The 25,867-nt window shown below is 45.5% G+C and overlaps 1 protein-coding gene across 6 annotated transcripts in view; it reads right to left on the bottom strand.

Annotated features, from left to right (window-relative positions):
- Positions 1 to 7,283: 7,283 nt before the first annotated feature.
- The window catches only part of PTPN3 (protein tyrosine phosphatase non-receptor type 3), a 161,181-nt gene continuing 142,597 nt past the window's right edge, over positions 7,284 to 25,867 (bottom strand). For all 6 annotated transcript variants that reach the window (XM_033237859.1, XM_033237861.1, XM_033237860.1 and 3 more), the window contains 7 exons: positions 20,288 to 20,378; positions 19,955 to 20,016; positions 18,199 to 18,345; positions 12,419 to 12,547; positions 11,329 to 11,474; positions 10,678 to 10,813; positions 7,284 to 8,685 (listed from right to left, as the gene is read on the bottom strand). In XM_033237859.1, the coding sequence (XP_033093750.1) occupies positions 8,608 to 8,685; positions 10,678 to 10,813; positions 11,329 to 11,474; positions 12,419 to 12,547; positions 18,199 to 18,345; positions 19,955 to 20,016; positions 20,288 to 20,378 (789 nt within the window). In that variant the 3' untranslated portion in view covers positions 7,284 to 8,607. The remainder of the gene's footprint in view (positions 8,686 to 10,677; positions 10,814 to 11,328; positions 11,475 to 12,418; positions 12,548 to 18,198; positions 18,346 to 19,954; positions 20,017 to 20,287; positions 20,379 to 25,867) is intronic.

Raw genomic sequence — 25,867 nt, 5'->3', positions numbered from 1 at the left:
TCAAAAAAAAAAAAAAAAAAAAAAAAAAAAAAAAAAAAAATAGAAAGTATATTTCTAGGCTTTTCTCAGTTGTTGGTTTCAAGTGACTGAGTTTTGATGGAGGTTTATAAATAGCATCTCTTTTGTTTAGAAACTGGACTTACTGGCCTTGATCACAATCAAGCACGTTCTCCGTCACACACCTTCCTTGTTTGCTGGGTAGGTCTCTTACTGCAACCAAAACCCTACCCCTGGCTTCAATGAAATCTCAGTTTCTTGATGGAGCCCCAGAGGCCTAGGGCAGAATGACTCACACTCTGGACAGAGTCCAGACAGCACCTGCCTGGTGGGCAATGCCCCCTCACACCAGGGCGTTCTATTGTATTTTTTCTTTTGCTGTGTTATGTATAATTTAAAATATCTAATTTTACTTCTCTCCTCCTTCTTCTTTTATCGTTTTATAGGGAATGCTGATAGTTAAATCATATATAATTTAGCCCATAGGGTATGGGAAAATGAGATAGGCTCATGACCAAATAGAAAAAAATTGAGATCTGGGATTTGCCCCTAGCTGAAGTTGAGGAGAGTTCTGTTTGGCCGCTTTTGGGGAAGGGTGAGCATTTTCACTTACATAAGGGATGGTCATTCTTTGCCAGGTGCTGTTATATTTTACAAGTATGAGGAGAATATTGAGATTGAAAGGGGTGGACTATAGCGGACATTTGTTTTGATCATCCAGCTTCTCATTTGGAGACATCTCCACCATGTAAGGCGAGATCAATTCCCACATCTCAAATTACAGAGACTGAAAATGCCAAATTCTTGTATTTTCAGCCGCCCTTGCAGCTAGGCATGTGCGCACAAGCTCAGCTTTGCCAGAGATCATCTCTAATTTTTTTTTTTTATTATTAAACAGAGACGAGGACTTGCTATGTTACCCAGACTGGTCTTGAATTCCTGGCCTTAAGTGATCCTCCTGCCTCAGTGTTCCACCTCCCACCCAAAGGGATTACAGGGCATGAGCCACCGCATCCGGCCTGCCCCTAACTTGTAACCACAATTCCGAGAAGTCAAGAAACATGAACGATGTAGATTAATTATAACAAGGGTGGTAGTTGCAGGGCCCCATCTGGTCAGGGTCCAGGGCAGGGTGGGCCTCAGTGGTGTCAACAGTTCATGCCATGCTCTGTGCTTAGGGGCTGTGGTAGTGGGGTTCTCAGGGACCAGGTCTGAGATGGGATTTTGACATTGCTACTGGCCACACCGTTTTATTTTTTATTTTTATTTTTGTTTTGCCACACCACTTTGGAAGCACCACCATTTCTGCCTGGGGTATGAAGCTGGGAGAGGGAAGAGGAGAGAGAATTCCTCCCTTTACTTACAATTGTCTACTTGGCATTAAATGAAAAGATGCAAGTTAAAGCCTCCAAGGCATGAGGCTTATTTTCAACAAGTGTTCCATCAGAATCTTGGGCTGACTGTTGGGTGGTAAAAGGGGCAGCATGAAGTACAACAGGAAGTGTGGACCCACTTCCGAAAGCACAGATGGGAAGGGGATGGAGTTCCAGCTGGAGCAGGTTTCAGGTTAGGCTAGAAAGCCATCGGCTGCGATGTGATATCTGCGGGGCTCCAGGGCAGTGCAGAATTTGGCACAGGGGTTCTTGTGGTCTGTGTGAGGAAGCATGGTCAATACTGCTACCTTGCATAGCTCCGGGGGGCTTCCTTTACATTTCCGTCTATGGAGGAACAGAGATGGTAAGAACATAAGGTTGTCCACAGAACCACCTGGCTGAGTGATGGGCTGCGTGACTCAGAAACTGGGTTGGGGTGGGGGCTGGAAGATGGCGTGATTCCCCACACCCCTGAGAGGAAGGAAGAGGGTTGTTTATCCATGTTGGAGAGGGCCAGGGTAAAGCTGAACACTACTGAAGAAAAGCACACAATGCCTGTGCCAAGACCACCAGCCAGCAGAGGACCACACAGGACTGAGACTGGGGACCCCACATGTGCAGTCCTCCCCTCCTCATCTGTCTTGTTGTGGGGCTCTGGGGGACAACAAGGCCTCCGAGAGAGAGGACTTGGACTTCTGTTTACAATTATGGTAAAATACAACGTTGACTGCACTATGGACTGAATTATGTCCCCTCCCAAATGCATATGCTGAAGCCCTGATGCCCAGTGGGGTGGTATTTAGAGAAGCCTTTGGAGGTAGGTTAGATGAGACCAGGAGGGTGGGGCTCTTATGATGGAATTAGCGTCCTTACAAAGAGAGGAAGAGATGCAGGGTCCCTCTTGTCACCATTTGAGGACACAGCAGGAACGTGGCCATTTGCCATCTAGGAAGAGAGTCCTGGCCAGGAAACAAATTTACTGGCACCTTGACTTTGGACTCTCTCCCTCCAGAACTGTGGGAAATAAATATCTATTTCTTAAGCCACCTAGTTTATGGTGTTATAGAAGCCTGAGCATATTAAGACAACTGCATGCTTATCCCCAGAGAGGCAATTTTAATAACTGGATTTGATTACAGAATCTTTTGAATAGGGCCAAGTGCAATGACTCACGCCTGTAATTCCAGCACTTTGGGAGGCTGAGGCAGGAGGACTGCTTGAAGCCAGGAGTTGGAGACCAGCCTGGACAACAAAGCACAATTCCATCTCTCTCTTTTTTTTTTTAATTAAAAAAAGAAATCATTTGAATGGATTACAATGTAAATAGGAATGGCACAAAAGAAAAAGCATTTACCATGGCTGATTGAAGTGCTCAGGACCCAGAAATGTCTGCATCGTTTTGAGAATGAAGGTTTGTGTTCAGACATAGCTGCCCGAGACTCTTCAGACTGGTTACACATGTCCCCAATGTTAGAGGCCCAAAGAACAATCTCACCATTGTCCCCATTTCTAGTTCTAGTTTGTAGCACCAACATCCACAGTTGCCCAACTTATGAAATGGCCTCATCCCCTGTTTCTGCCCCTGCACACCTGCCAGGTCTCAACTCATTGCTTTTCTTTTTAATCATGTCTGGGTTGTGACCACTTCACCTCCATCCTCACTGCCACCATCTCTGCTGAGACCTCTGCTGCTGCATCCCAACAAGTCTTATCTGGGTCTTCCTCTGGTTTGGGTAATCATGTTGAAAGTCCCAGTGCAGCCTCAAGGAAAATTCCGGAGACTTCCTGGACCCTAAAAGGAATCCAGAGGCTTAGAGACTAACCACCAAAGGTTACAAGGGCAGTCACAGATGAGGACTGACCTGTATAATTAAGGTTGGGACTCCGGGGTTTCTAGAAGTTTGTTATCTGTCCATTCTTATTCAAATGGTTCATGTACATAATGGATGGGTGCTGATCCTGTCAAAAGTTATCAGTGCTTTACTTCAAGACGGTGGGTCACAGCCAGGTGCGGTGGCTCACACCTGCAGTCCCAGCACTTTGGGAGGCCGAGGCAGGCGGATCATGAGGTCAGGAGATTGAGACCATCCTGGCTAACACAGTGAAATCCCATCTCTACTAAAAATACAAAAAATTAGCCGGGCGTGGTGGCAAGCGCCTGTAGTCCCAGCTACACTCGGGAGGCTGAGGCAGGAGAATGGCGTGAACCTGGGAGGCGGAGCTTGCAGTGAGCCAAGACCGCGCCACTGCACACCAGCCTGGGTGACGAAGCGAGATTCTGTCTCAAAAACAAAAACAAACAAACAAACAAACAAAAAAGCTGGGTGTGGTGGCACATATCTATAGTCTTAGCTACTAGGGAGGTTGAGGTGGGAGGATTGCTTGAGTCTGGGAAATCAAGGCTGCAGTGGGCTGTTATTGTGCCACTACACTCCAGCCTGGGCTACAGAGCAGACTCTATGTCACAGTAGAAGGGCAGCCAAAGGGTTGAGCGATGGCAGAGCACTAATTGTCCCTCAAACCTATCGTTTCTCAGAGATAGAAGCACTGAATTTGTTAGGCACATTGTTTCCTGGAATAAAAATGACCTTCCCTCTACTCTCTTCCTTGCAGTAGGTATGGCCCTGTGACAAAGTTCTGATCAACAGGATGTACAATACCCAGATGCCGTTCCCTCCAGGGAGGGGTCACGCTTTTCTCCTCCCCTTGCCTGCCTCCTGCTAGCTGGAATGTGAGGATGGCCAAGCAACAAGTGGGGAGGAACGTGGGACCCTGATGACCATGGAGCCACCCTGGCAGCCCTGCAGGACAAAAGGTGAACTCGTACTATGTGAAAGCTACTCGTCAGGAGGGTGGAACCTAATTTGGATCTAGAATTTGCCACACCAGGTGATATAATTTGGCTACGTCCCCACCCAAATGTCACCTTGGATTGTAATAATCCCCACATGTCAAGAGTGGAGGCAGGTGGAGATAACTGAATCATGGGGGAGGTTTCCCCCATACTGTTCTCGTGGTAGTGAATAAGTCTCATGAGATCGGATGGCTTTAGAGTTCCCCTGCACAAGCTCTCTTGCCTGCCACCATGTAAGATGTGACTTTGCTTCTCATTCGCCTTCCACCATGATTGTGAGGCCTCCCCAGCCTCATGGAATTGTGAGTCCACTGAACCTCTTTCATAAATTACCCAGTCTCAGGTATGTCTTTATTAGCAGCATGAGAATGGACTAATACCCCAGGACAAGGCCAACACGGGAGTTCATGCTCCTGACCAGAGGGAAGGTGGAGATGAGCAGAGAGCATTCGCCTCCAAAAGAGTTGATTTAAAAATGAAAGGAAAAAGCAAACACAAATAAGAAAAGATTTGCAGAAATCAATTAGAATAAAAATGTCAACAGACAATAACAGTGTTGCATAGCTTGAACGTTTTTATATTGATCAAATTGTTTTTCAGTAGAATCACTGACAGAACAGGTCAGAATGAAAAACATTGCAAATACACAGAAAAGACTGCTGCTCAGTTAAGGTCCTTTTCCAAATAACTTCACACAAATCCTTTGGTTGCTCCAAACAGAATGAGAGCTATGAGAATCGTGGCCCAGCCCAGCCATCAGACTCCCAAGCATTTGGTCCCCGGTCGGAGGTCACCGAATCTTTGCCATCTTTACCGAGACTGCTCTCAGCTGAGGACAACAAGCAAGAACCAGGGGGCGGCCATCCTTGTCTTTGCATTCAACAGCGCCAAAGTCTGAGGGACAACCTCTTGGTGACAAGTCACAGAAATGTGACATGTCTCTGTAGCAGCCATAAAGCTTTGGTTTAGTATTAATTTTGATTCTCTGGAATATCAGGCTCCCAGAATGGCAAATCTTGACCTCACTAGCCCAGCCTAACCTTCCCTTTTTACATCTAAGAAAACTCAGGGTTGAGGGCAACATATCTTGACTAAGTCCAGATCTAGACCCAAGCCCTGCCTCTCACAGTCTTCCCCCATTTCTGCTGCCTCTCTATTGCCTCTGAAGGATGAAGAGGTCTTTTTCGCTTGCCCTCAAATGCTCATTTCTGAGGGACCAAGGGGGAAAAAAAAAAAAAAAAGTCAGGTAGCAACACAGCAGCAAGTGTCCAAACTAATCTAAAAGCGTATTTAAATATGAATTACTGTGGTCGAAAATGAAAGACTAGTACTAGCGTGTGATCCAACCACTGCCCCCTAACCAAACTGAGTTGCAATTTTTCTTCTGGAAAGTCAGAACACCAAGTGTGGGTTCTAGAGGGTGACACCAGCAGGGATCTCTCATCTTGATTAAATTGGCACATCAACGTGGAGTTTAATTAGATCTTTCAGAAAGTGCCAGAACGTAGGATGTAAATGTCTTCTCCATTCATATCCAGCCAAATTTCCCAGGCAAAATATTTATCCTGATTCTGATGAAGTTCTTCACTTAGGACTAAAAAAAGGCTTAAGTATAATTGCTTAAGTGTATAAGGTAGTGAAACAGGAATCTTGAGCTATGGATTTTAATTGTAAGTAATAGCTACAGGATTTACTTACATTGTTTGCTCTTTTAGAAAATTCTCTTGTCTTGTTCTTCCCAATATTTCCTGGATTTTGTTCCTGGCAACCTCTGCTGGGTCTGAACTGCTGGCCTGCCCAGTGGCAGAAAAGACTGCTTGCAACCTTTGGTAGGCTTTTTAGAAATTTTTGTGACCATAATGGCCACATTTCTGAAACCATAATAAACAATTTGGTTTTGAAAAAAACAGTAAAACATCCATCTCCAAAGACATTTAGACTACTTTGCAAGTATTTTGCACACGGGGTGACGATGCATTTTTACCAAACAGTAATGATTTGCTAAATATCCTAATGGCATTTAAATTTATGCCAGTGTTCCCTCCACCCTCCCCTTTCTTGGAGCTTTGCTAAGAGAATTTTTGGGAGTCCAGATTATTTTGTGCTCTTGTTTTCTCTCTTCTAGAAGAGCATTTTCCATTTTCCTCTCATAAAAACCCAGTTAGGCTGGGCGCAGTGGCTCACGCCTATAATCCCAACAGTTTTGGAGGCTGAGGTGGGAAGATCACTTGAGGCCAGGAGTTTGAGACCAGCCTAGGCAACACATCAAGTTCCTGTCTCTACAAAAAAACAAAAAGAACTGGGTGAGGTGGCAAGTGCCTATAGTCCCAGCTACTCAGGAGGCTGAGGTGCGAGCGTTGCTTGAGCCCAGGCATTTGAGGCTACAGAGAACAATGATCATGCCACTGTACTCCAGCTTGGGCGACAGTGAGACCCTGTCTCTGAGAAACAAAAACCCAGTGGATTCTCCTTTTGACTGATGTGTTTTTGGGCTAATCATGGTAAGTAAATTTTTCTAAGTGACTCACCCACAGCAGTGTCTGTTGCTGTTCCAGCTGATAAAAAGTCACATGACTAGTGTGATCTTATTCAATCCTCACGTTCAAACTAAAGTCCTAAGTATTGTTTTTATTTTACAGATAATGAAAGAGAGGTAGAGCTTCTAAGTGACCAGGTCTGCAAGTAGTGCTGAGTGGGCACAGGAACGAATCCCCTGCCCCTTAGCTGCAAACTTTCTGGTGGTTTCTTGTTTTCAGTATGGGGTTGTGGTACTGTGTGACATCTCCCTTCCACCTCCGCCACTTAGCAGTAAAATATCCATGTGGAAAAGACAGAAAGTATGCAAGCAAATATGCTAGCTCTGGAGATAAAGAACCTCCCTATATAGGTCTTTATCTGTCTTGCCACCAGCAAACTATTCAACTGGCACCGAATTTGCTGAATATCAAAATGGCTTCATTTATGTGCATTATAATATGAAAACATCTTTTCTATAAATACCATTAAGAACCTGGCTTAACTTCCTCTTCTGAGTACATAAAAACCGCTGTTTAAAAATACCACATTAAATGTTTATGCAATTTATTTTCCTTAAATAATAATTTGCTACAATCCTGTCACAAATTTTAAGAAATTCAACACAGTATTCACAAAGGCAGAATTCTTTAGGACAATCAAAATGATGGTGTTCTTAGAATAAATTAACATCAGATTGTGTTTATATTCAGATAGTCTGATCCTCTCCTTTGAAATGCAATGGAGACCATTGTGACTGGGGGTGAATGCACACATTTGTTCTTCTATACAGAGACTCATTCTTTATATATACTCAACGGTAATTTGCATCGTTAGGAATCCTGAGAAACACTCACCCCTGGGCACACACACGTGCACACCCGCGTGGCCAACCCTCCAGAAGCTGCGTTTCCCATGGTTCAATACTAGAAGCTCTTTTCTCAGAAGGCCAAACATTTGGAATATTTAGATGACACTGTCCCATCTCCCCTTGGGAAAATCATAAGGTTTCAAGTGGAGGAGCTTGAAGTAGCAGCAATACATGTAGGAGATTCAGTAGTCGGTGATTCCAGTCGTGGGTGCTGAGTGTGCAGTAGGAGGCAAGCAGAGGCAAGAGACACACCTGCTTCTACAACTAAGCCACAAGATGACCAGAACACACTGAGAGTCCCAGTTCTCAGAGCCTCAGCTGAAAATTCACCTGAATGCACATTACTAATCCAGGTCAGACACCAAGAGGGAACCTGAAGAGGGACACGATTCTCAGAAACATGAATATTGGAAGTCGCTGGGAGATGGGACAAAGGGAGGGAGGGCAGAGAGGTGTTGCTCAGCCTTCAGCCTGACCCCCAGCACCCTGCCATCTAATATATTCGTCAGGGTTTCCTTAGCATCGGGGCAGGTGAATCTGAACTGTTCCAGCTCCACCTAGAAGCACAGAAAGCTCAGCCCTTACAGTCTGACACATAGAAACAAACAAAACATCCAAACAACCCGAGATAACCACACCATCTTGTTGCTGGGAGGTCAGCAGCTCTGTGGGTGTCCCGTCTCAATTGCTCCAGGATGCCGACAGGGGTGTGTGTGGTGACGTTAGGGAAGAAGGCATTAGGACAGGCCCCAAACTGAGATCCCTTTTGTATCTTTCCATAGAAATACAGGTCTACATGATGCCATAATTGCATGCTTATCTACACCAGTTCCTATGTACACGATAGCTTTTCTATAGAAGTTTAAAGTGCCTGGGTTCAGAGGTGCCCATTCCCTTCCCACAGCTACTGGTTCCTCTTGCTGCTTCCAGAGAGGTCTGTCCTCCTCTCTCAAGGAGGATGCCCTTGGGAAAGAGGAATGAACGTTTTCACAGTTGTCTTAACTAGGATCCAGCATTTGGACTAAACCTTCTTCATACACACGAAGAATCGCTTCACACACAAACTTGTACTGGCTCTGGAAAAGAAAAAAAAGCTGTCAAGTCCTGTAGCTCCAGGAAATGCTGCCTCCCACCCTGTACCGGTGGGTCTTCTGCAGCATTTGTAAATATTCCCTGAGCGCCAACTCTGGGCCACAGGCCAGGTACACCTGTGAAGCCCTAGTTCCATTATGATGCGGGGAGGGGGCACTCCCAGAGAGAGATGGACAAAGTGTCATGGAAACATTGGCAGTCTGGGGGAGTCGGGAAGGAGCAAAGGTCCCTGCAGGGCGGCCATTCTTGTAAGTGGAAGTGTGGAAGCCCCAGTAAGAGCCCATTTTGAGAAATGGGGTCAGGGAGCCTGCTCTTGGACTCAGCACCTGGGCATGTGGAGGAGGAGGGGTTGCCCAGGTGGGCTGGGACCTAGTTGTGGGCACCTTGTGCTGGGGTAAGGAATCTGGATTGTTTTACAAAGCAGAGCCACTGAAACAGGCTCTGCAGGATACAGTTATTTATATTAGCAAATACCTAAGAAACACATTGTAGCAAAGTATACAGGGGGTAAAAAAGCATTTAGACTGAGCTTCTCCAGCTAGGAAAATCAATCATTATCTATCTATCTATCTATCTATCTATCTATCTATCTATCTATCTAGTTTTTGAGACCGAGTCTTGTTCTGTCACTCAGGCTGGAGTGCAGTGGCGTAATCTTGGCTCGCTGCAACCTCCACCTCCCAGGTTCAAGCAATTCTCCTGCCTCAGCCTCCCAAGTGGCTGGGACTATAGGCACATGCCACCATGCCTGGTTAATTTTTGTATTTTCAGTAGAGATGGGGTTTCGCTACGTTAGCCAGGTTGGTCTCGAACTCCTGATCTCAAGTGATCCACCTCCCTCAGCCTGCCAAAGTGCTGGGATTACAGGCATGAGTCACCATGCCCAGCTTCCAGCTGGGAAAATCTTCCAGGATGATGAACTTTTTTCTTTTTAACCAGTCACGAGGTCTTCCATAGCAAAAAACAAGGCAGAGAATGGCCCTAATAACATAAGCCGATTTTTTTTCTCTTAAGATTTTCTGGGTACAAACTAATATAACACTACCAAAGCTTAAAATCTATTAGGGAAATCTTATAAACTTTGTCCACAGCCTGTGAAGAGACACAGCTGGTTGGAACATATAGTTCCTGCTCCTTTCTTTGCTAACTCCTCATGTATCCTGGGGGTTTTGCCAGAGAGGCCACCTCTCTAGGAAGCCTATTCTTAGACTTTCCAAATCCTGCTTTAGGTAACTCTTCCACTATGTTCTCAGACAGCCCTGAACTTCCCTCATTGCTGCTGACACTTAGCATAGACTAATCCAGTTCTCCTATTAGATACAAGCTTCAGTCTCTGCATCATTCTTTGTCAAATGAATGAATGAATGAATGAATGGATGGATGAATGTGGGATGGTCCCCATTTTGCACAGGGAAGCTGAAGCTCGGAGAAAGGTTCAGGACTTATGCAAAGGTTGCTCCATTTGTGGTGCGGCCTTAATCATGCTCTTTCCACATTGCTTCACTGCCCCGCTTGCAATTCCAGGGGAAATCCCCAAGAGTTCCTCTTGGGGACAAGAGGATGTTGCACATGAACCTACTTTGAGCTCTGTCCTGCTCGTGGAGGACACTGCAGGTACTCAGGCACCACACGAGTGGGACAGAGCTCAAAGTAGGGTCATATGCAACATCCACTGAGCCAAAAGGGGTACCCAGGTCTAGGTGGGGGGGTGATGGACAAATGATTGTTCAATGATACAGAATGCAACCAGGGCTGTTCCCTGGCAGACGGGCTGGCAGGAAATAAACCACAGAGGCAGCAGAGCTCAGAGGTGAGATGGGGGTGGGCTGTAGCCGCTGATAAGATCTGTGACCTTGGGCAAGTGATTCAGTTCCCCTGGGCTGCAGTCTGTTGACTCACAAAGCCCTTCTCTTAGGCCTGCCTGGTGTAAGTGCTCAGAAAGTGCCAGCCACTGTTATTGCTGGATTTCTACTCACTGATGTCTGCACCATCATGGCGCGCTGGTCTCGCATTTTTCGGACAATATCCAGTGGGTAAACGGGCAGGTTCCTCTCAGTTAGGCACATGGCTGTTTCCATAGTGACCAACACACCGGTTCGACCTATTCCAGCACTGGAGAGGGGAGAGAAGAGAGACTTGGGATTTGACTGAGTAGCCTTTTCTTTGCATGGCCCAGCGAGCAGTTCCCCACTGACTCCAAAGGGGCTTTCCTCCCCTAGCCTTTGAGAAGACAAAATGCACACTCAGGGTGTGCTCTCAAACAGGCTGGGACAGCCTATCCTCAGACATCCGAGGCTGGGGCCTAGCAGGCAGTGGAAAGAGGGCCACTGTGAAGTGCCAAACCCACTCCCTTTCTCACACACGCCTATGATGAAGGTCAGCTGACAGAAGGACAGGAGAAAGGTGTGTGAGGGGACTTTCTTCTTCAGTTCTGTGCTACATTCACAAAGTTAGGATTTCATAAAATTCCAAATCACTTTTGAAATGGTGAAGAACCACAGTCAACAGAGGTTTGTAAGGGCACACTACTTTGTGGGATGTAGGGTGGGTCTGGCGCCTGTCCATTCTCTTCAGGCCTTTTCCAATGGGGAAAGGATTCCAAACCTAACAAAACAGCAAGCGCCTACCTGCAGTGAACTAGGACGGGCTCGCTGTCCACTCTCAGAGACCTCACATAGTTTACAAATTCCAGAAAGTCGGAGGAGTCATCAGGCACACCGTGGTCAGGCCACGCGACGTACTGGAGATGTGTCACTGTGTGTTCTTCCCCGGTCTGTGGGAGAGGCAGTGGCCTTGGTGAGCCCATCCTGGTGGCCAGCATGAGGACCCAGCCCCAACTCAGACACAAGGGTGGCCCTGTCTCCTGATGCTTTCTCCCTCTGTGCACAGCCCTGCTGTGGCCACTAGCAATTCCTTCCCTTCTTCCCCAAAGATCCCCATCCCCTCTCAGGCTCCTCTGTGGGCCTGTCCTGCAGGGCTGCCTTCCTTGATCACTTCTGCCCAGTCATCTCCTCCATTTGCTCCTATGGTACTTGCCATTAGGGGCCACACATGCTAACTGTTTTTTGTTTTCCAACTGTGGCAAAAAATACTAACATGAGGCTTACCACTGTAACCACATTTAAATGTACAGTTCAGCGGCACTGAGAATACTTGCAATGCTGTACAGCCATCACCATTACCTATTCCAGAACTTTAAAATATCCCACAAACATAAACCCCGCACTCATTATGCCATACGGCATAATGTCCATAGATCTCCTTTCTCCTCCTTCCCCAAGCCCTTGGCAACTGCCGTTCTACTTTCTGTCTCTATGGACTACTCTAGGCACTTCACAGAAGTCGAATCCTACAGTATGTGTCTTTTTCTATGTCTGGCTTATTTCACTTAGCATAATACACTCAAAGCTCCCCCATATTGTAGCAGGGGTCAGAATCTCCTTCCGTTTAAAGGCTGAATCGTATTCCATTGTATGGACAGACCACGTGTGGTTTATCCATTCCTCCGTCGATGGATGCTGGGCTGTTTGCACCTCCTGCCTGTTGTGACTAGGGCCACTATGAACTCTGGGCCCTGGCTGTTTGATGGGCAGTCTTGCACGCTTACTGACACCAGGTGGAAACAGAGGACACACCTAGAAGCGTGACTACCTGAGATGACAGCGGCCGCTGATTCAGCACCTGCCCCTCCACTGTGCCCCTCAGGCTGCAACTCACCTGGGTGTTTGTGACCAGCATTTCTCGGGACACATAGGCAATGGTGCAGTCCTCTGACTGACACTGGATGTGAAAGTTGCCGTGGTCCATGACGTCGGGGGGATCCGGCCAGTACTGGTGACATTTGGTCTGTAAGAAACCACCGAGAGTACATGTGAGCTACCTCTGTGGGGTGTCCATGGAAGCAGTTACCCCTGGACAGGCGGACAGGTTAGGCATCCTCTCATGCACACCCGAGAGAGCTGATGGGAGAAAACAAACTCAGCCAAGTCCATCACCTGTTTCTCAGGGCGGGGTGGGGGCAGCCTGCCAGGGACCAGGCCATAGGTCTCCACTCAGCCCCAGGCTGCAGCCTGGAGGAGGAGGATGACAGACGCAGCACCTTCAGCACCAATGGCCTCAGATGCAGGACCTTGGCCTGTGAGCAACCTCTCTACCCTCCCCGACCCCAGCCCCTCATGCCCCTCCCCGCCTCCAACGGCCCCTCATCCTGCACCCTTCCTCCACCATCCTCCCCACCCTTTTGAGGGGGAAGCCTCCAGGCACAGCAGTTCAGGGCACACATCTGGTGCCACACACAACTCTGCCGGGATCCTTTCCTCCTCCATTTGTCAGCCAGATGATGTCGAAACAGTTGCTTAACCTCTCTGATTTTCCTGTTTTCCACCAGAAAGATGGAGATGGCTCCTGCCTCAACGCTGGTGAGGCGGCCGGTGTGGGTGTGCAGAGCTTAGCTGCTGTGGGGGGCAGGCCAGGGGTGGCCATTACTTCTACTGCTGTCATGGGTTATATACCAGCTTGAGTAAGAGTGATGAGGTTCCACAAAAAACCAGATTAAGGGACTCCCAAATTGAGATGAATACCTTTCTCACGGGAGAAGTGTCTCCGAAGCCCTTGAAGGCTTTCTTAGGTGATGCCCTAAAGAGGTGATATCCCACACAGCAGACAAGGAACCCAAGGCTACTCGGGATTGAGTGACGTGCCCAAGGCCATGGGGCTGTAGTGATGCAGTCCAGCACTCTTCCTATGGCACCCCAGTGTCTTTCAATATGGCTGTGCTGTCCCCACGATGGGCTGATCCCACCACCCTCCCCAATTTCTATCCCCGCTTCTAAAACCTGCAGCTTGTCCTATAAGCCATCTTAGCACCTGCCTCTGGCTTCTAAGCAAACTTCAGGGCTAGGCTGTCCATTCCATCATAGATCCTTCTGTCAGTGAGATCCTAACTTATTAAATAAGCATTTTCCCCCAAGCCTGTATGTGGTTATAGCAACTTAAGAATTACATTTGTTCATGGTGGAAAAGTGGTATAACGAAAAGACATGTATAATTTGTTGGGAAACAGCGTCTCTATTCTTACTTTCAAATGTCACAGTGAATACTTGAAATTAAAGTATGCCGTCGGAAAGCTGGAGTTAACAATTTTCTTGGAAACCTTAAACATGGGTAATTTCGGTTAGTAGCCATTTTGTGACTTTGCTTAGACATGAGGGGTTAAGGGCTATGGGGCCCAAGGCAGAGTTGACAGACACAAGCCCTCTCTCTCATCCTCATCTGCACAGGAAGGATAAATTCCTGCCCTGTAGGCGCTCAATGGTCCTGCCCACAGGATAACTACAGGGAAGATATTCTCTGATGAGATCAACCTATGCAAGGCAGAACTACGAATATCTGTACTGCCAGAGAGGTTCCCCTTATTCCACAGTGAATCTGACAGTACTAGACTCTCTTTACCTCTGACCAAATACAGAAATGCAGTTCAATTTGGATCTGAAAAAATTGGGGGTGCAGTGGAAAGAACAAGTCTATGGAGATCCTGAGTTTCAACCTTGGTTAATAAATTCTACTAAACATATTTGGTTAGTGATCTCGGGCAAATTACTTAACTTCTTTGGGCCTCAGCCTCCACATTAATGCTGCTGCAATGAGGGGTGATGATGCTGAAGCCTCATATCTTCAGAACTGTAGATGCTAAGCACTGAATGGTGCCTTTCATGAACACGGCTTTACCTTGGCTTCAAAACAACCCTATGAGGTAGGTACTATGATTGTCTCTGTTTTGCAGATGAGTAGACTGAGGCTCAGAGAATGAATCAATGTGTGCCAGATCACACAGAGAGAACTGGGGCAGAGCTGGAATGACACAACAGGCCTGTGAGCCCTTAGCCAGGCTGATAATACTCTGGAATGACAGAAAATGCACCTTCCTAGGGCTGTGGTTAAATTAAACAGTAACATATGCAAAGCTGAGTGTATGTAGGGAGGGAAGAAGCACTTCTGGAGAAGCGTCAATGGACAACGAAGGTCACTGAAGCTGGGAGGCCGGCAACATGCTGCTGGGGACGAGACCCTGGGCAGATGCTGCCAGAAGAACTCAGAATGCTCCGTCCTCAGGGATTCGCAGGCCTGAGTGGGGCCTGTTTCTCATTTTCCAGGCCCCAAGTGTGGTTTCCAGAAGAGGCTTCCAGAAGGGAAAGCTGACCAGGGAGATGGCTTCTGAAAGGATGTGTCTTTCTAGACCAGAGGGAACAAGCTGCAAGCTGGGTGGAAGACAAGCCATACGCCTGCTGTGTGAGTCCTGCTCTACTAAACGCGTGATATGGGTGAGCACAAATGGGACATCCTGAAAATTTCAGCTCTCAGAGAAAGGGACAAACCTGCTCACTTGGAGTGACTGACTCCTAATCCAGAAGAACTGCTGGGTGGTGATGAGGATGAGATAGGAATTTAGGGATAAAGGGCTCGGGTCATCTGGTCATCCAAGGGAATGTAACAGGAGAGGAAGGAAATATGCATTCTGGATTTCAGAAGAACAGGTTTCTAACAATGGATAACATGTCAAAGGAGAAGAAAGAGCACTATCTCAGGAAGATGGACCAGACAGGGTTTAGAGGGAGTCATGGGTCAAATTTAGAAGGCCTCATGGTGAAAAGCTTGCTTTCTTGCTCACTTAGTCAATAAACATCCCTGGGGATGCAGAGATGAATTAGACACGATGTGGCACCATCCTCAAGGTGCTCTCGAATCGGTGTGGGGGAATGTGGTGAAAAGGAAAGAAAGAGGGAAGTCAGAGACACAGGTGGCTCACAGAGGAGGAGGCAATGTCCCGGAGAGAGGGGATGGAGATCTCAGTATTGAAGCACGAGGGTCTTCATCAGGTTGGCAAGGCAAGGATAGATCATTCAGGCAGAGGGAATGGGACACGTATGGTCAAAAGGTAAAGAGGCACGTGGTGTACCCCAGACAGACAGTACAATACACCTGCACAGAAGGTACAAGTCAGTCTCAAGGTGAGACTTTACTTGGTGCACCTGAGGAGCCACCAGAGGGTTTGAGCAGGGAAATGGAAGGACCAGGCAACCCTCTGGAAAGGTATCGCTGAAAACCGTGCCAATGGATGGACCAGACAGGGGCTGGGGTAGCCTCTAGGCCAGGAAGCCACTAAGGAGGCTGCTGCTGCTGCTGCTGCTCCTGGAAGAAAAATGCAAAAGCTCTGAGAGAAGGTGGAGGTTTGGGGGACAGAGGGGAGACTGGCAGTGGCAGACCATGGTGAGTGGATGTGGGAAGTGAAGAGAAGGGAGGGGTAAGACCGATTCCAGTTCCTGGCTCGGGTGACTGGGTAGATGGGTGCCTCTGGCCAGAATGGTGAGCTCAGGGCGTGGACCACCTGGGTGCAGGTGCATGGCTGACAGCTTCAGCTTCAGGCACCTTGTATGTGAGGACACTTAGGTAGATGTGTCCTATCTATGAATGAGCAGATGGGTCTGGGTTCAGGAGGTGGAAGGAATCAGTGCCTAGATCCATTTGCTGAATGAACCATGGGGTCTGATGAAACCTGACTCAGAGATCAGTCCTCTGCCGAAGAGCCTCGTTGCCTAAGTGCGCATTTTATCAAACAGTGTGTTTAACAGATAACAAGAGCAAGGAGGTTTATAGAGCTTTGTGCTGCCTCAAACCTCTTCCTATCACCTCACATGATCCTCATGGCAACCCAGGGTTCCCTAATGTTGCCCAGAGCAGCAAACCTAACTGCCTCTGGCCCTGTGAGACAAGGGGGCCAGGATCCGGACTCACTATGCCATGTGGAGCACCCACTATGGGAGGGGCAGCCAGCCCAGGGTAGCTCATTCTTAATGCTCAAAACAATCCCAGGAGACAGGCATTACCACCTCCTTTCTAGTGATGTGGAAACTGAGGCTTAGAGCCCTGTGCAAAGTTAAACAGTGGAAAGCGGTGGTGCCAGAACTCAAACGCCTCCTCTGACCTCAACGCCCCTGCCTCTGACAGCCAGTGGGCCAGGAAGAGTACCTGTATTATTCACATAGAGTTGTACAAAATGGTATTTCTCTCCAAAAGAAACATCTCTGATGGAAAGTGAGGGAGAATAACTTATTCAAATGCAATGTTTCTAAGAAGAAACCCATGAGCTTTAAGGGAGAGCACAAAGAAAAACATTTTGGGTAGGAATTTTAAAAGGGAGAAATCAAGTATCTCGTGAAGGAGTGCCCCACTGACCGCTGGGGATATGAGGCTTCAAAGGAGCCTCTCTCTGCACTTGCAGACCTGAGAGCAGCACAGCGAGGCTGGTGAGTGGGGGTGGACTCCAGCCAGCTGCACACCTGCTGGGAGTCCCACTCTACTAAATGCACGGTATGGGAGAAAACAAATGGGAGATGCTGAAAGTTTCATCTCTCAGAGAAAGGTGCAAAGCTGCTGCCTGGAGTGATGGATTCCTAATCTGGAAGAACTGGTGGGTGGAGATGCGGGCAGGTTAGGGTCTTCAGGATAAAGGGCTGAGGTCATCCTGTCATCCAAGAGTTTGCAACAGGAGAGAGAGGAAACATGCACCCTGGATTTCAGAAGAACAGGTTTCTACCAATGGATAAACAGGGGAGGTTAAGTTCCAGGGCCAGAGATAGTGAAGGGAATGCTAGACCTCAGAGGAGATGGGAATCTCTAATGCAGGAAACTGACAAAAGCAGCTGGAATGGCTTCAGTGAGAAAGAAAGGGCTGGGAAACAAACCCTCCAGGTCACAAGCGAGACCTCAGATGAGCTCAGGTGTAGCGTGGACATCAACAAAAGTGAAGGGCTGCCAGCAGCACAGAGCTGGCAGGCAGGAGCCATAGGAGTGGCTGGAGGAAGCTGAGGCCTCCTGGATCACAGAAAGGGCCTTTTCTCCCAAGCTGGAAGAAGCAGAACGAGGGAAAGAAGGGGGCTGCTATCCAGTGCAACCAACCTTTAGTGTTGTCATCAGCCCTAAGACAACAGACCATTCCTGGGGGCACTCCCTTTTCTCTGAGGAGAAGAATGACTTCCCGCTGAAAAGGCAGAGTCAACTTTACAGGGAAAAGAAGCGCAGACAGACAACGCAGGGACAGTGCCAAGCTGCCCGAACGGATTCTATGGAAAATGGCACAGTGATGCAATTTCCCCTTTTTACAAAGGCCACTGTTAACCTGGCACACACATTGCTCTTTCAGGACCAGCACTTGTCCTGAATGGGCAAGGCCTGTCACGGCAGGGGATCTGGGGCACATGAAGTAAGGCTAGGAGAAGTGCCTTCTGGCCTGTTGTAATGGATCCAAGCTGGGACTGGGGAAGAGGAGGGCTGAGCTTCCCGTCACTAGGGGTGTCTATTGGTTGCTCTGTAGAGGATACTTAGGGTCACATACGGGCTGGACCAGGAGACAGTGAAGACCCTTCCCAGCGCTGAGATTCATGTTCCACAGAGCAGGGTGTGACACTGCACACATCTGAATTGGAAATCAAGCTACTTACCCGCCCTCGCTCTGTGAGAGTCGTCAACATGACGATGAGTGACAACTTCTGATCCCAGACGACCTGCCAAAACTGTGCACAGGTATGCGGCAGGGGACCCTGAGCGGCGATGTACTTGTTCACAAGGTTAGCAGCAGGAATTTCCATCTGGCAAGAAATTGGTAAAGTATTAGAATCTGTTGCTGCCCCAGGGTGCACAGGGAACTGGATTTTAAACTCTCCTCCTTGCTAACTGACATCGCACCAGAAAAATATCTCTTTATCAATTCACAGCAAATAAGGAAAATCAAACAAGTTATTTCTCATGCTTCTTGAAAAATATCTGACAAACACCAGCATCAGATCTTTAAGATAGAAGTGTGTGGTATTCAGTAGGCAAAAATCAGAAATCTATCTGTGACATGGCAGAAGAGTTTACGTGACTTTCATTGCTCTATCCTAAATATAATCAATACTGGCTATCTGCATTTTCAGTCTATGTACCAATCCTACCCCTAAGTCTTTCCCTATGCAGGGTTTTCTATCAAAATCTATTTACATTTATTTAAAGCATACACCATACAGGTTTACACCACCAATTCTTGTTGCACTTTGCTTTCTGCATGCCTTCAAATGCTTGGAAGTTGGTCGATCTTGACATTCAATGTTGAAATGTTTTGAAATGAATGTTTCAGGTGGAAATATTCCTGCTCCATTTTCCTTTCTGCCCTCTGGACTGAGTCCTCCTGACGAAAGAACACTCAGAACCTGCTGAGCTCTGGGCTGGCACTGGGATTCACTCACTCTCAGGTGAGCAAGGTAAAGGCAGGCTTCTAATTCACAGTTTGGCTGGTGCTTGGGTAAATGGCTTCCTCAGTCCTGGGATTACATGAAAAGACTGGGCTTTGTGGTGTTGCTGCCTCTAACGTTTCTGATGCTCTGCTTTTAAGAATGAATCCCATAGATGCTTTGGAACAGGTGGAATCACTGATGAGACCAATTTTTATTAGGGCATTTCTTGACACTTTGCTATAACTTGAGAACTTAATCTGAGAAATCATCTGTCTATTTAGGAGTTGGCAGACCACGTATTGCCTGAAGGCCAAATCTGTCTGCCACCTTGCAAGCTAAGAGCGGCTTTTAATCTTTTTAAGTGGTTACATTTCAAATGCAAAGATCACATACTACTATCTGGTTGGCTACAGAAAGTCTGACCCCAGGTTCAGATAGAAGAAATGGAAGTCTAGAGAGGCCAAGTAAGTTGCCCAAGATGCATTTTTAGAGAGAAAATAAGTGCTTTTCCCATAACACGTGAAACGTTCCACTTTTTCTTTTTGGCTTATATGTACAGAGGAGGTTTTCTTTTTCTTTTTCTTTTTTTTTTTTTAAGGCAGGATGACACTCATTACATGGAGAGAAACAGACAGTCACAAACATACCACAGACAGTCACAAACACACCACTAGCAAAAACAAACACCTGAATGGAAGCAGCTCAGTACAGGGGCATGTGGACGACTGAATTAGAAACACACAACAAGTCTGGTCCCATCTTCTGTTAGCTTTGTGACTTTTCAAATTATTTTAACTCTCCGAACCTTAGTTTTCTCCTCTGTAAAATGAGACTATTCTGCCTTCCCTCCCATGGCTGTTGTGGTACTGAAATGCAGTGGTGAACGGGAAAGCACTGTGTCAACTGCAAAGCCCCACACAGGCCCTCATCATCGTTGTGACAGTGGTGAGTGTGCTCTTTAGCATCATCCAGATTCCTAACTTACGTTCACGTAACTTGCATTAATATAATCTTCATTTCCCTGCAATAATACCCGGGTGGTGTCATCTGCGGGGAAGAGAAAAATTGACCGATTATTCCGAGCATTATTTTTATCATACCAAGTAAACCAGAGTTCAGTTCCCAGCCCCATCTGCAGCTCTGCCTCATTAGCATAAACACTATTCCCCAACTGTTCAGAGTCTGAAATGGCTGCAATAAAGACGGTGGTGTTTACAGACACACTGAAAATCGTTCCAGAATACCAGACAATCTGTTTTAAAAAGGGAAACATTATCTCAGTGTAGGGGGGAAGGAGGCATTCATGCCGGATACTCACAAGGCAGCACATCTTTATATCGGTTTTTGTCCAAATTTTGAGGCAGCTTTGCAAACGTGATGGCCAAACCTGGCTTTTTTCTATAGAGTTGCTATGTGAGAAATAGAGAAAAAAGAAAGCATTGCAAAAATCAGATGAAGAAAGTGTGAAAACATACTTTATCATTCACAGTACCAAAATCTTAACATTTTAAAGTGATTATGTGTTATATACTAAAAGAAAATCTTCCCAATAAGAAATTCTACAGTTTCATGAGAAACTGACTAAACTCTTTAATAATTTTTGTTTTTAATTTGAAAAAAAATGCCATAGGAAGGGTCTGGGTCTCAGGTAATGGAGAATGGTAAGTGAAACTTTGTATTTATGACAACTATTTGACCAGAGCTAAAAGCAACTAGATGGGGGGAAAAAGAATTCTGACTCAAAATTAAATGGAAATCATCTAAGTTAGTCTAGAATCATTTCCCTCCAGTTCAGTGTAGTGAACCACACCCTTCCTTTAAGGACGAAAGCATTTCATTCATCATTTCAGGAGTCTATTTCCACAGGAAAAACATTTATCCCAATATATAGTAAACTTCCTTTACAGAGGTACTTCTCTACACATGTAATCACAACCAAAAATCTCAAACAACACAATCTTTGCATATCTAAACTCACGTATTAGACATGTTCGTATGGTACCTGATGTGATTTTCACAACAGCCCTGTAAGAAGTATTAACTATATTCTTATTTTGCAAGTTCAATGCTTTGTTCGAGATCACAGGAGAACAGGAAGAACTCAGATGTGACTCCAAGGCTTATCTTTTCTTTTCTATATGACTGTTTTTCCTTTTAATCCCTTTTCACCAGTGGTTTTTATTAACTCTATGGGAATTTAAAAACACAGGTTTTTCAGTGTTGGAAGTGTTTTTTTTTTTTTTTTGCGGAAAATTTGGGCAATTCACACTAATATAAAGAAAAAATTATCAGCAAGTTCACAACTCTGAGATGAGCTTTTCCTATATTTTCTCCGGCTTATTTTCTCTGTGCCTACATGCACACAAATGAACAGAAGCATATATATGTAAACACATAATACATTTATATACTATGTTTTTAAAAGCAAAAAATGAGGCTGAACAACACATTGGCACGTTTTTTTTTTCTCTTCCTGAGGCAGAGTCTCTCTCTGTTGCCCAGGCTGGAGTGCAGTGACGTGATCTCGACTCACTGTAACGTCCACCTCCCAGGTTCAAGCGATTCTCGTGCCTCAGCCTTCCAAGTAGCCGGGACTACAGGTGTGCATCACCATGCCTGGCTAATTTTTGTATTTTTAGTAGAGACAGGGTTTCCTCATGTTGGCCAGGCTGGTCTCAAACTCCTGACCTCAAGTGATCCACCCACCTGGGCCTCCCAAAGTGCTCGGATTACAGGCGTGAGTCACCGCGCCTAGCTATATTGGCACTTCTTATGCTGTGTTCTAGTCAACCTAAGTGTCCTAAAAGAAGATAGTAAGTATTCCTCAGAAAAAGTTTCAAAGTCAAGACATTTGGAAAATATTTTATTTTCTATGAATCTCTAACAAGACAAGTTCTGCAATGCATAATGCATACATTTGTTAAATTCTGATCAGCTAAACATATCTCAAGCTAATTTGGCCATGGAAAATCTCAGCATCTAATGGAGTATTCTGGGAAATAACTATCCTAATTTTCGAGCTGCTTTCTCATACTTATTATATAGTATCTATTTCCCCATGTCATATTTTTTACACATATGATCTTTAATGGCTCGATAATTTAGTTTATCTATCTATCTATCTATCTTTTTATTTTTTTGAGACAGAGTCTCGCTCTGTCGCCCAGGCTGCAGTGCAGTGGTGTGATCTTGGCTCACTGCAAGCTCCACCTCCCAGGTTCACGCCATTCTCCTGCCTCAGCCTCCCGAGAAGCTGGGACTACAGGTGCCCGCCACCACGCCCGGCTAATTTTTTGTATTTTTAGTAGAGACAGGGTTTCACCGTGTTAGCCAGGATGGTCTTGCTCTCCTGACCTCGTAATCTGCCCGCCTCGGCCTCCCAAAGTGCTGGGATTATAGGCATGAGCCACCGTGCCTGGCCGTTCACTATAATTTATTTTAATTTTTATCCTACTTTTTCACTAGGCTGTTTTGAAATTTTTTTTACGCAAACTTCTAAGAAGAGAATTACTATACCAAATAATATTTTTAAGGGCTGTTTTGGTTTTTGTTGTTTTGAGATGGAGCTTCACTCTTCCACCCAGGCTGCAGTGAAGTGGTGGGATCTTGGCTCACTGCAACTTCCACCCCCTGGGGTTCAAGTGATTCTCCTGCTTCAGCCTCCCGAGTAGCTGGGATTATAGGCATCCACCACCACACTCGGTTAATTTTTGTATTTTTAGTAGAGACAGGGTTTCGTCATGTTGGCCAGGCTGGTCTCGAACTCCTGATCTCAGGTGATCCACCCACCTCGGCCTCTGAAAGTGCTAGGACCTTTGAGTTTTGATACATATAACCAAGTTGCCCTACAGGGATGTATGACAAATTCACCAAATTGTGGCCAACATCCTTAATAAAGATGTGTTTGCAGTCTGAATAGGGAGGGTAAAAAGAATTTCTCCCTCTACATTTTTGCAAATTGTATTGTTTTGTAAACTGGCTTCTGTTAGTGTTTTTTCTCTTACTAAATAAACAAATGAAACAGAACTCCCCAGAAGATAATTAACATGAAGAGTCTGGGTCATAATAACGGTGCCATATCTTATACATTTGCTAAATGTCTAGAATTTCCAAACACTCCAAGAGCTCAGTTACTCACCATCTTTACAGCTTTAGTTCATAACCATCAGGCAGCTGAACAACTTCTTAAATAACTGCAGTCTCTAATAAACTCTGTGAGTTCATTTTAGGAATAAACTAATGATTTATTAGAGATTTTGGGTTAACTGGCAGAAGGCGGGAAGCTAAGTTAAATTTACCTACACAGCATTTTAGTTCTAACTGATTACGTGAATATAATCAACAATTAAGTGAATATACAATTAAGTGAACATAGTAAAGCTAACCTGGTGGGAAAAAGAGATTTTTTTTTTTCAAACAACAAAAGTGTAAATAAAATCAACTTGAGGTGGTCTAGCAGAAAAGCACAGCTACAGAAAAAGGCTTTAATTACTATAAGGACTTTAAATGTATCTCAGCGGTAATGATCTGCTGATAAATTTGTAAAGTACTAAGATAAATCATATATTAAAAAGTGTTAGGGCAGTGTTTACGTTTTTTCTTTTTCTTTTTTTTGAGACATGTTGCCCAGGCTGGGCTGCGGTGGTGCGATCTCAGCTCACTGCAACCTTTCCCTCCAAGGCTCAAGTGGTTTTCATGCCTCAGTCTCCTGAGTAGTTGGGACTACAGGCACATGATACCACCTCCGGCTAATTTTTGTATTTTTAGTAGAGACAGGTCTCGCCATGTTGGGCAGGCTGGTCTCAAACTCCTGACCTCAAGTGATCCGAGTGCCTCGGCTTCCCTAAGCAATGGGATTACAGGCGTGAGCCACCATGCCCGACCAGACAGTGCTTAAAAATTTTTAAATGTGCACACTCTGGGCTTTATCCAACAGAAATACATAAAGATACATGTCACAGAAGTTTATCTGCAGCAAAATATTTATTCTCAGAAAACCAGACGCAGCCTGGATATTCCCCAAAGGTAAAGAAATGTTGACTTAAATGATAGTACATTCTTACCAGAAAATTCTGTGCAAGTAAAAAGAATACGACAGACCAAAAGTACAGATTTAGAAGGATATCTACTCATACACTTTTAAGTGAAAAATACAAGGTATTGAATAATTTATACAATGAATGATGATCATATAATAGCAACACACAGAGTGTATATTAATGTGTAAAGACACAATCTTGTGTGTGTATGTATGTGTATACGATTTATCTGCATGAGCCCTGGAACAAGTATGGAAGGATACAAACAAAATTGTCGTTTGTAAATTACAACAAAGAGGAAGAAACTGAAGGGGATAGGAGTCAGGAGACTATTTTACTTTGGTTATTTCTGAATTATCGCAGTAAGAATTGTTATTTTTAAATGCAAATGACTAAAGTGAGAAAAAGAAATACAACAAAAGAAATCTATTTAAAAAATTAAAAAGCACAAAACTTTTACAAAATTTTGGACAAATCAAAGTTAAGGTTGTTTTGGCCTTTGGAAAGTTTGACGGCACACTCATATTTATGTTTGCAAAGGCCAACACTGAATAGGACTGAAGCAACTTAGTAGAAACAGGATTTAAACACTCGGTTTCTTATGAGCTGGTTTTCGGCTGGGCACAGTGGCTCATGCCTGTAATCCCAGTACTTTGGGAGGCTGAGGTGGGCGGATAGTTTAAGCTCAGGAGTTCGAGAGTAGCCTGTGTAACATGGTGAAACCCCATCTCTACTAAAAATATAAAAATTATCCAGGTGTGGTGGCACATACCTGTAGTCACAGCTACTTGGGAGGCTGAGGTGGGAGGATTGCTTGAGCCCAGGAGGTGAGCCAAGATTCTGCCACTGCACTCCATCCTGGGCGACAGAGGAAGACCCTGTCTGTGTGTGTCTGTCTCTGTCTCTCTCAACATATATACATATATATACACACACATATATACACATACACACACACATATATTTATATTTTTTTAATTTTTATTTTTTTCACGTTCCTACTTTTTAATTTTTTAATTTTTATTTTTTGAGACAGAATCTCACTCTGTTACTCAGGCTAGAGTGCAGTCAGTGGTGTGATCTCGGCTCGCTGCAACCTCCACCTCCTGGGTTCAAGCAATTCTCCTGCCTCAGCCTCCCGAGTAGCTGGGATCTGTATACAGGTGTGCGCCACCATGCCCAGGTAATTTTAGTATTTTTAGTAGAGACAGGTTTTTACCATGTTGCCCAGGCTGGTCTTGAACTTCTGTGCTCAAGCAAGCCATCGGTCTTGGCCTCCCAAAGTGCTGGGATTACAGCTGTGAGCCACCGCGCCCGGCCTCAAGTTCCTAAAATTTATCGACTCTTCTCCAGGCCCTGTGGGCTGCTTGGCAGCCTGGTTATGAAACACCGCTCTGAGAAGGCGGAGGGACAGGCTGGAAAGTGATAGTAAACACATATGTCTTTCTGGAAGGGTCAGGGATGAAACGGAATGAGTTAAGGCTTTGTGATATTGGCCAGAGTATGAGACGTGGCTTTTAAGAGAATCTTCATTCTTCTTTCATTTTCTAATTCATTGGAAAAACAACAATTTGCTTTGGTTATTCCTGGGCTGAAGGAGTGTGAGGCAGATAACAGCTCCTGGCTGCAGATTCCTTAGATTCTGTCCTAGGATGAGAGCCACCAGGAGGCTGAGAGGCAGAGTCACAGGGATATAGAATGACAAAACCATGGAATTTTATGAAAAATTATTAATTTTTATGTCCTAAAATGCTTTGTTCTCATTCTATCAGAGTCTAGTTATAAGAAGCTCTGAAACTAAAGGTAAATTATAAAAAGATCGGCTAGGAGGGGTTGCTAAGGAACAACTGTATTGAAAT

Source organism: Trachypithecus francoisi, unplaced genomic scaffold (assembly GCF_009764315.1).
Source record: "Trachypithecus francoisi isolate TF-2019V2 unplaced genomic scaffold, Tfra_2.0 Lachesis_group16, whole genome shotgun sequence".
Taxonomy (NCBI): domain Eukaryota; kingdom Metazoa; phylum Chordata; class Mammalia; order Primates; family Cercopithecidae; genus Trachypithecus; species Trachypithecus francoisi.
Note: the sequence above shows the minus strand (reverse complement) of the source record. Positions and strands in the feature narration are given on the sequence as shown.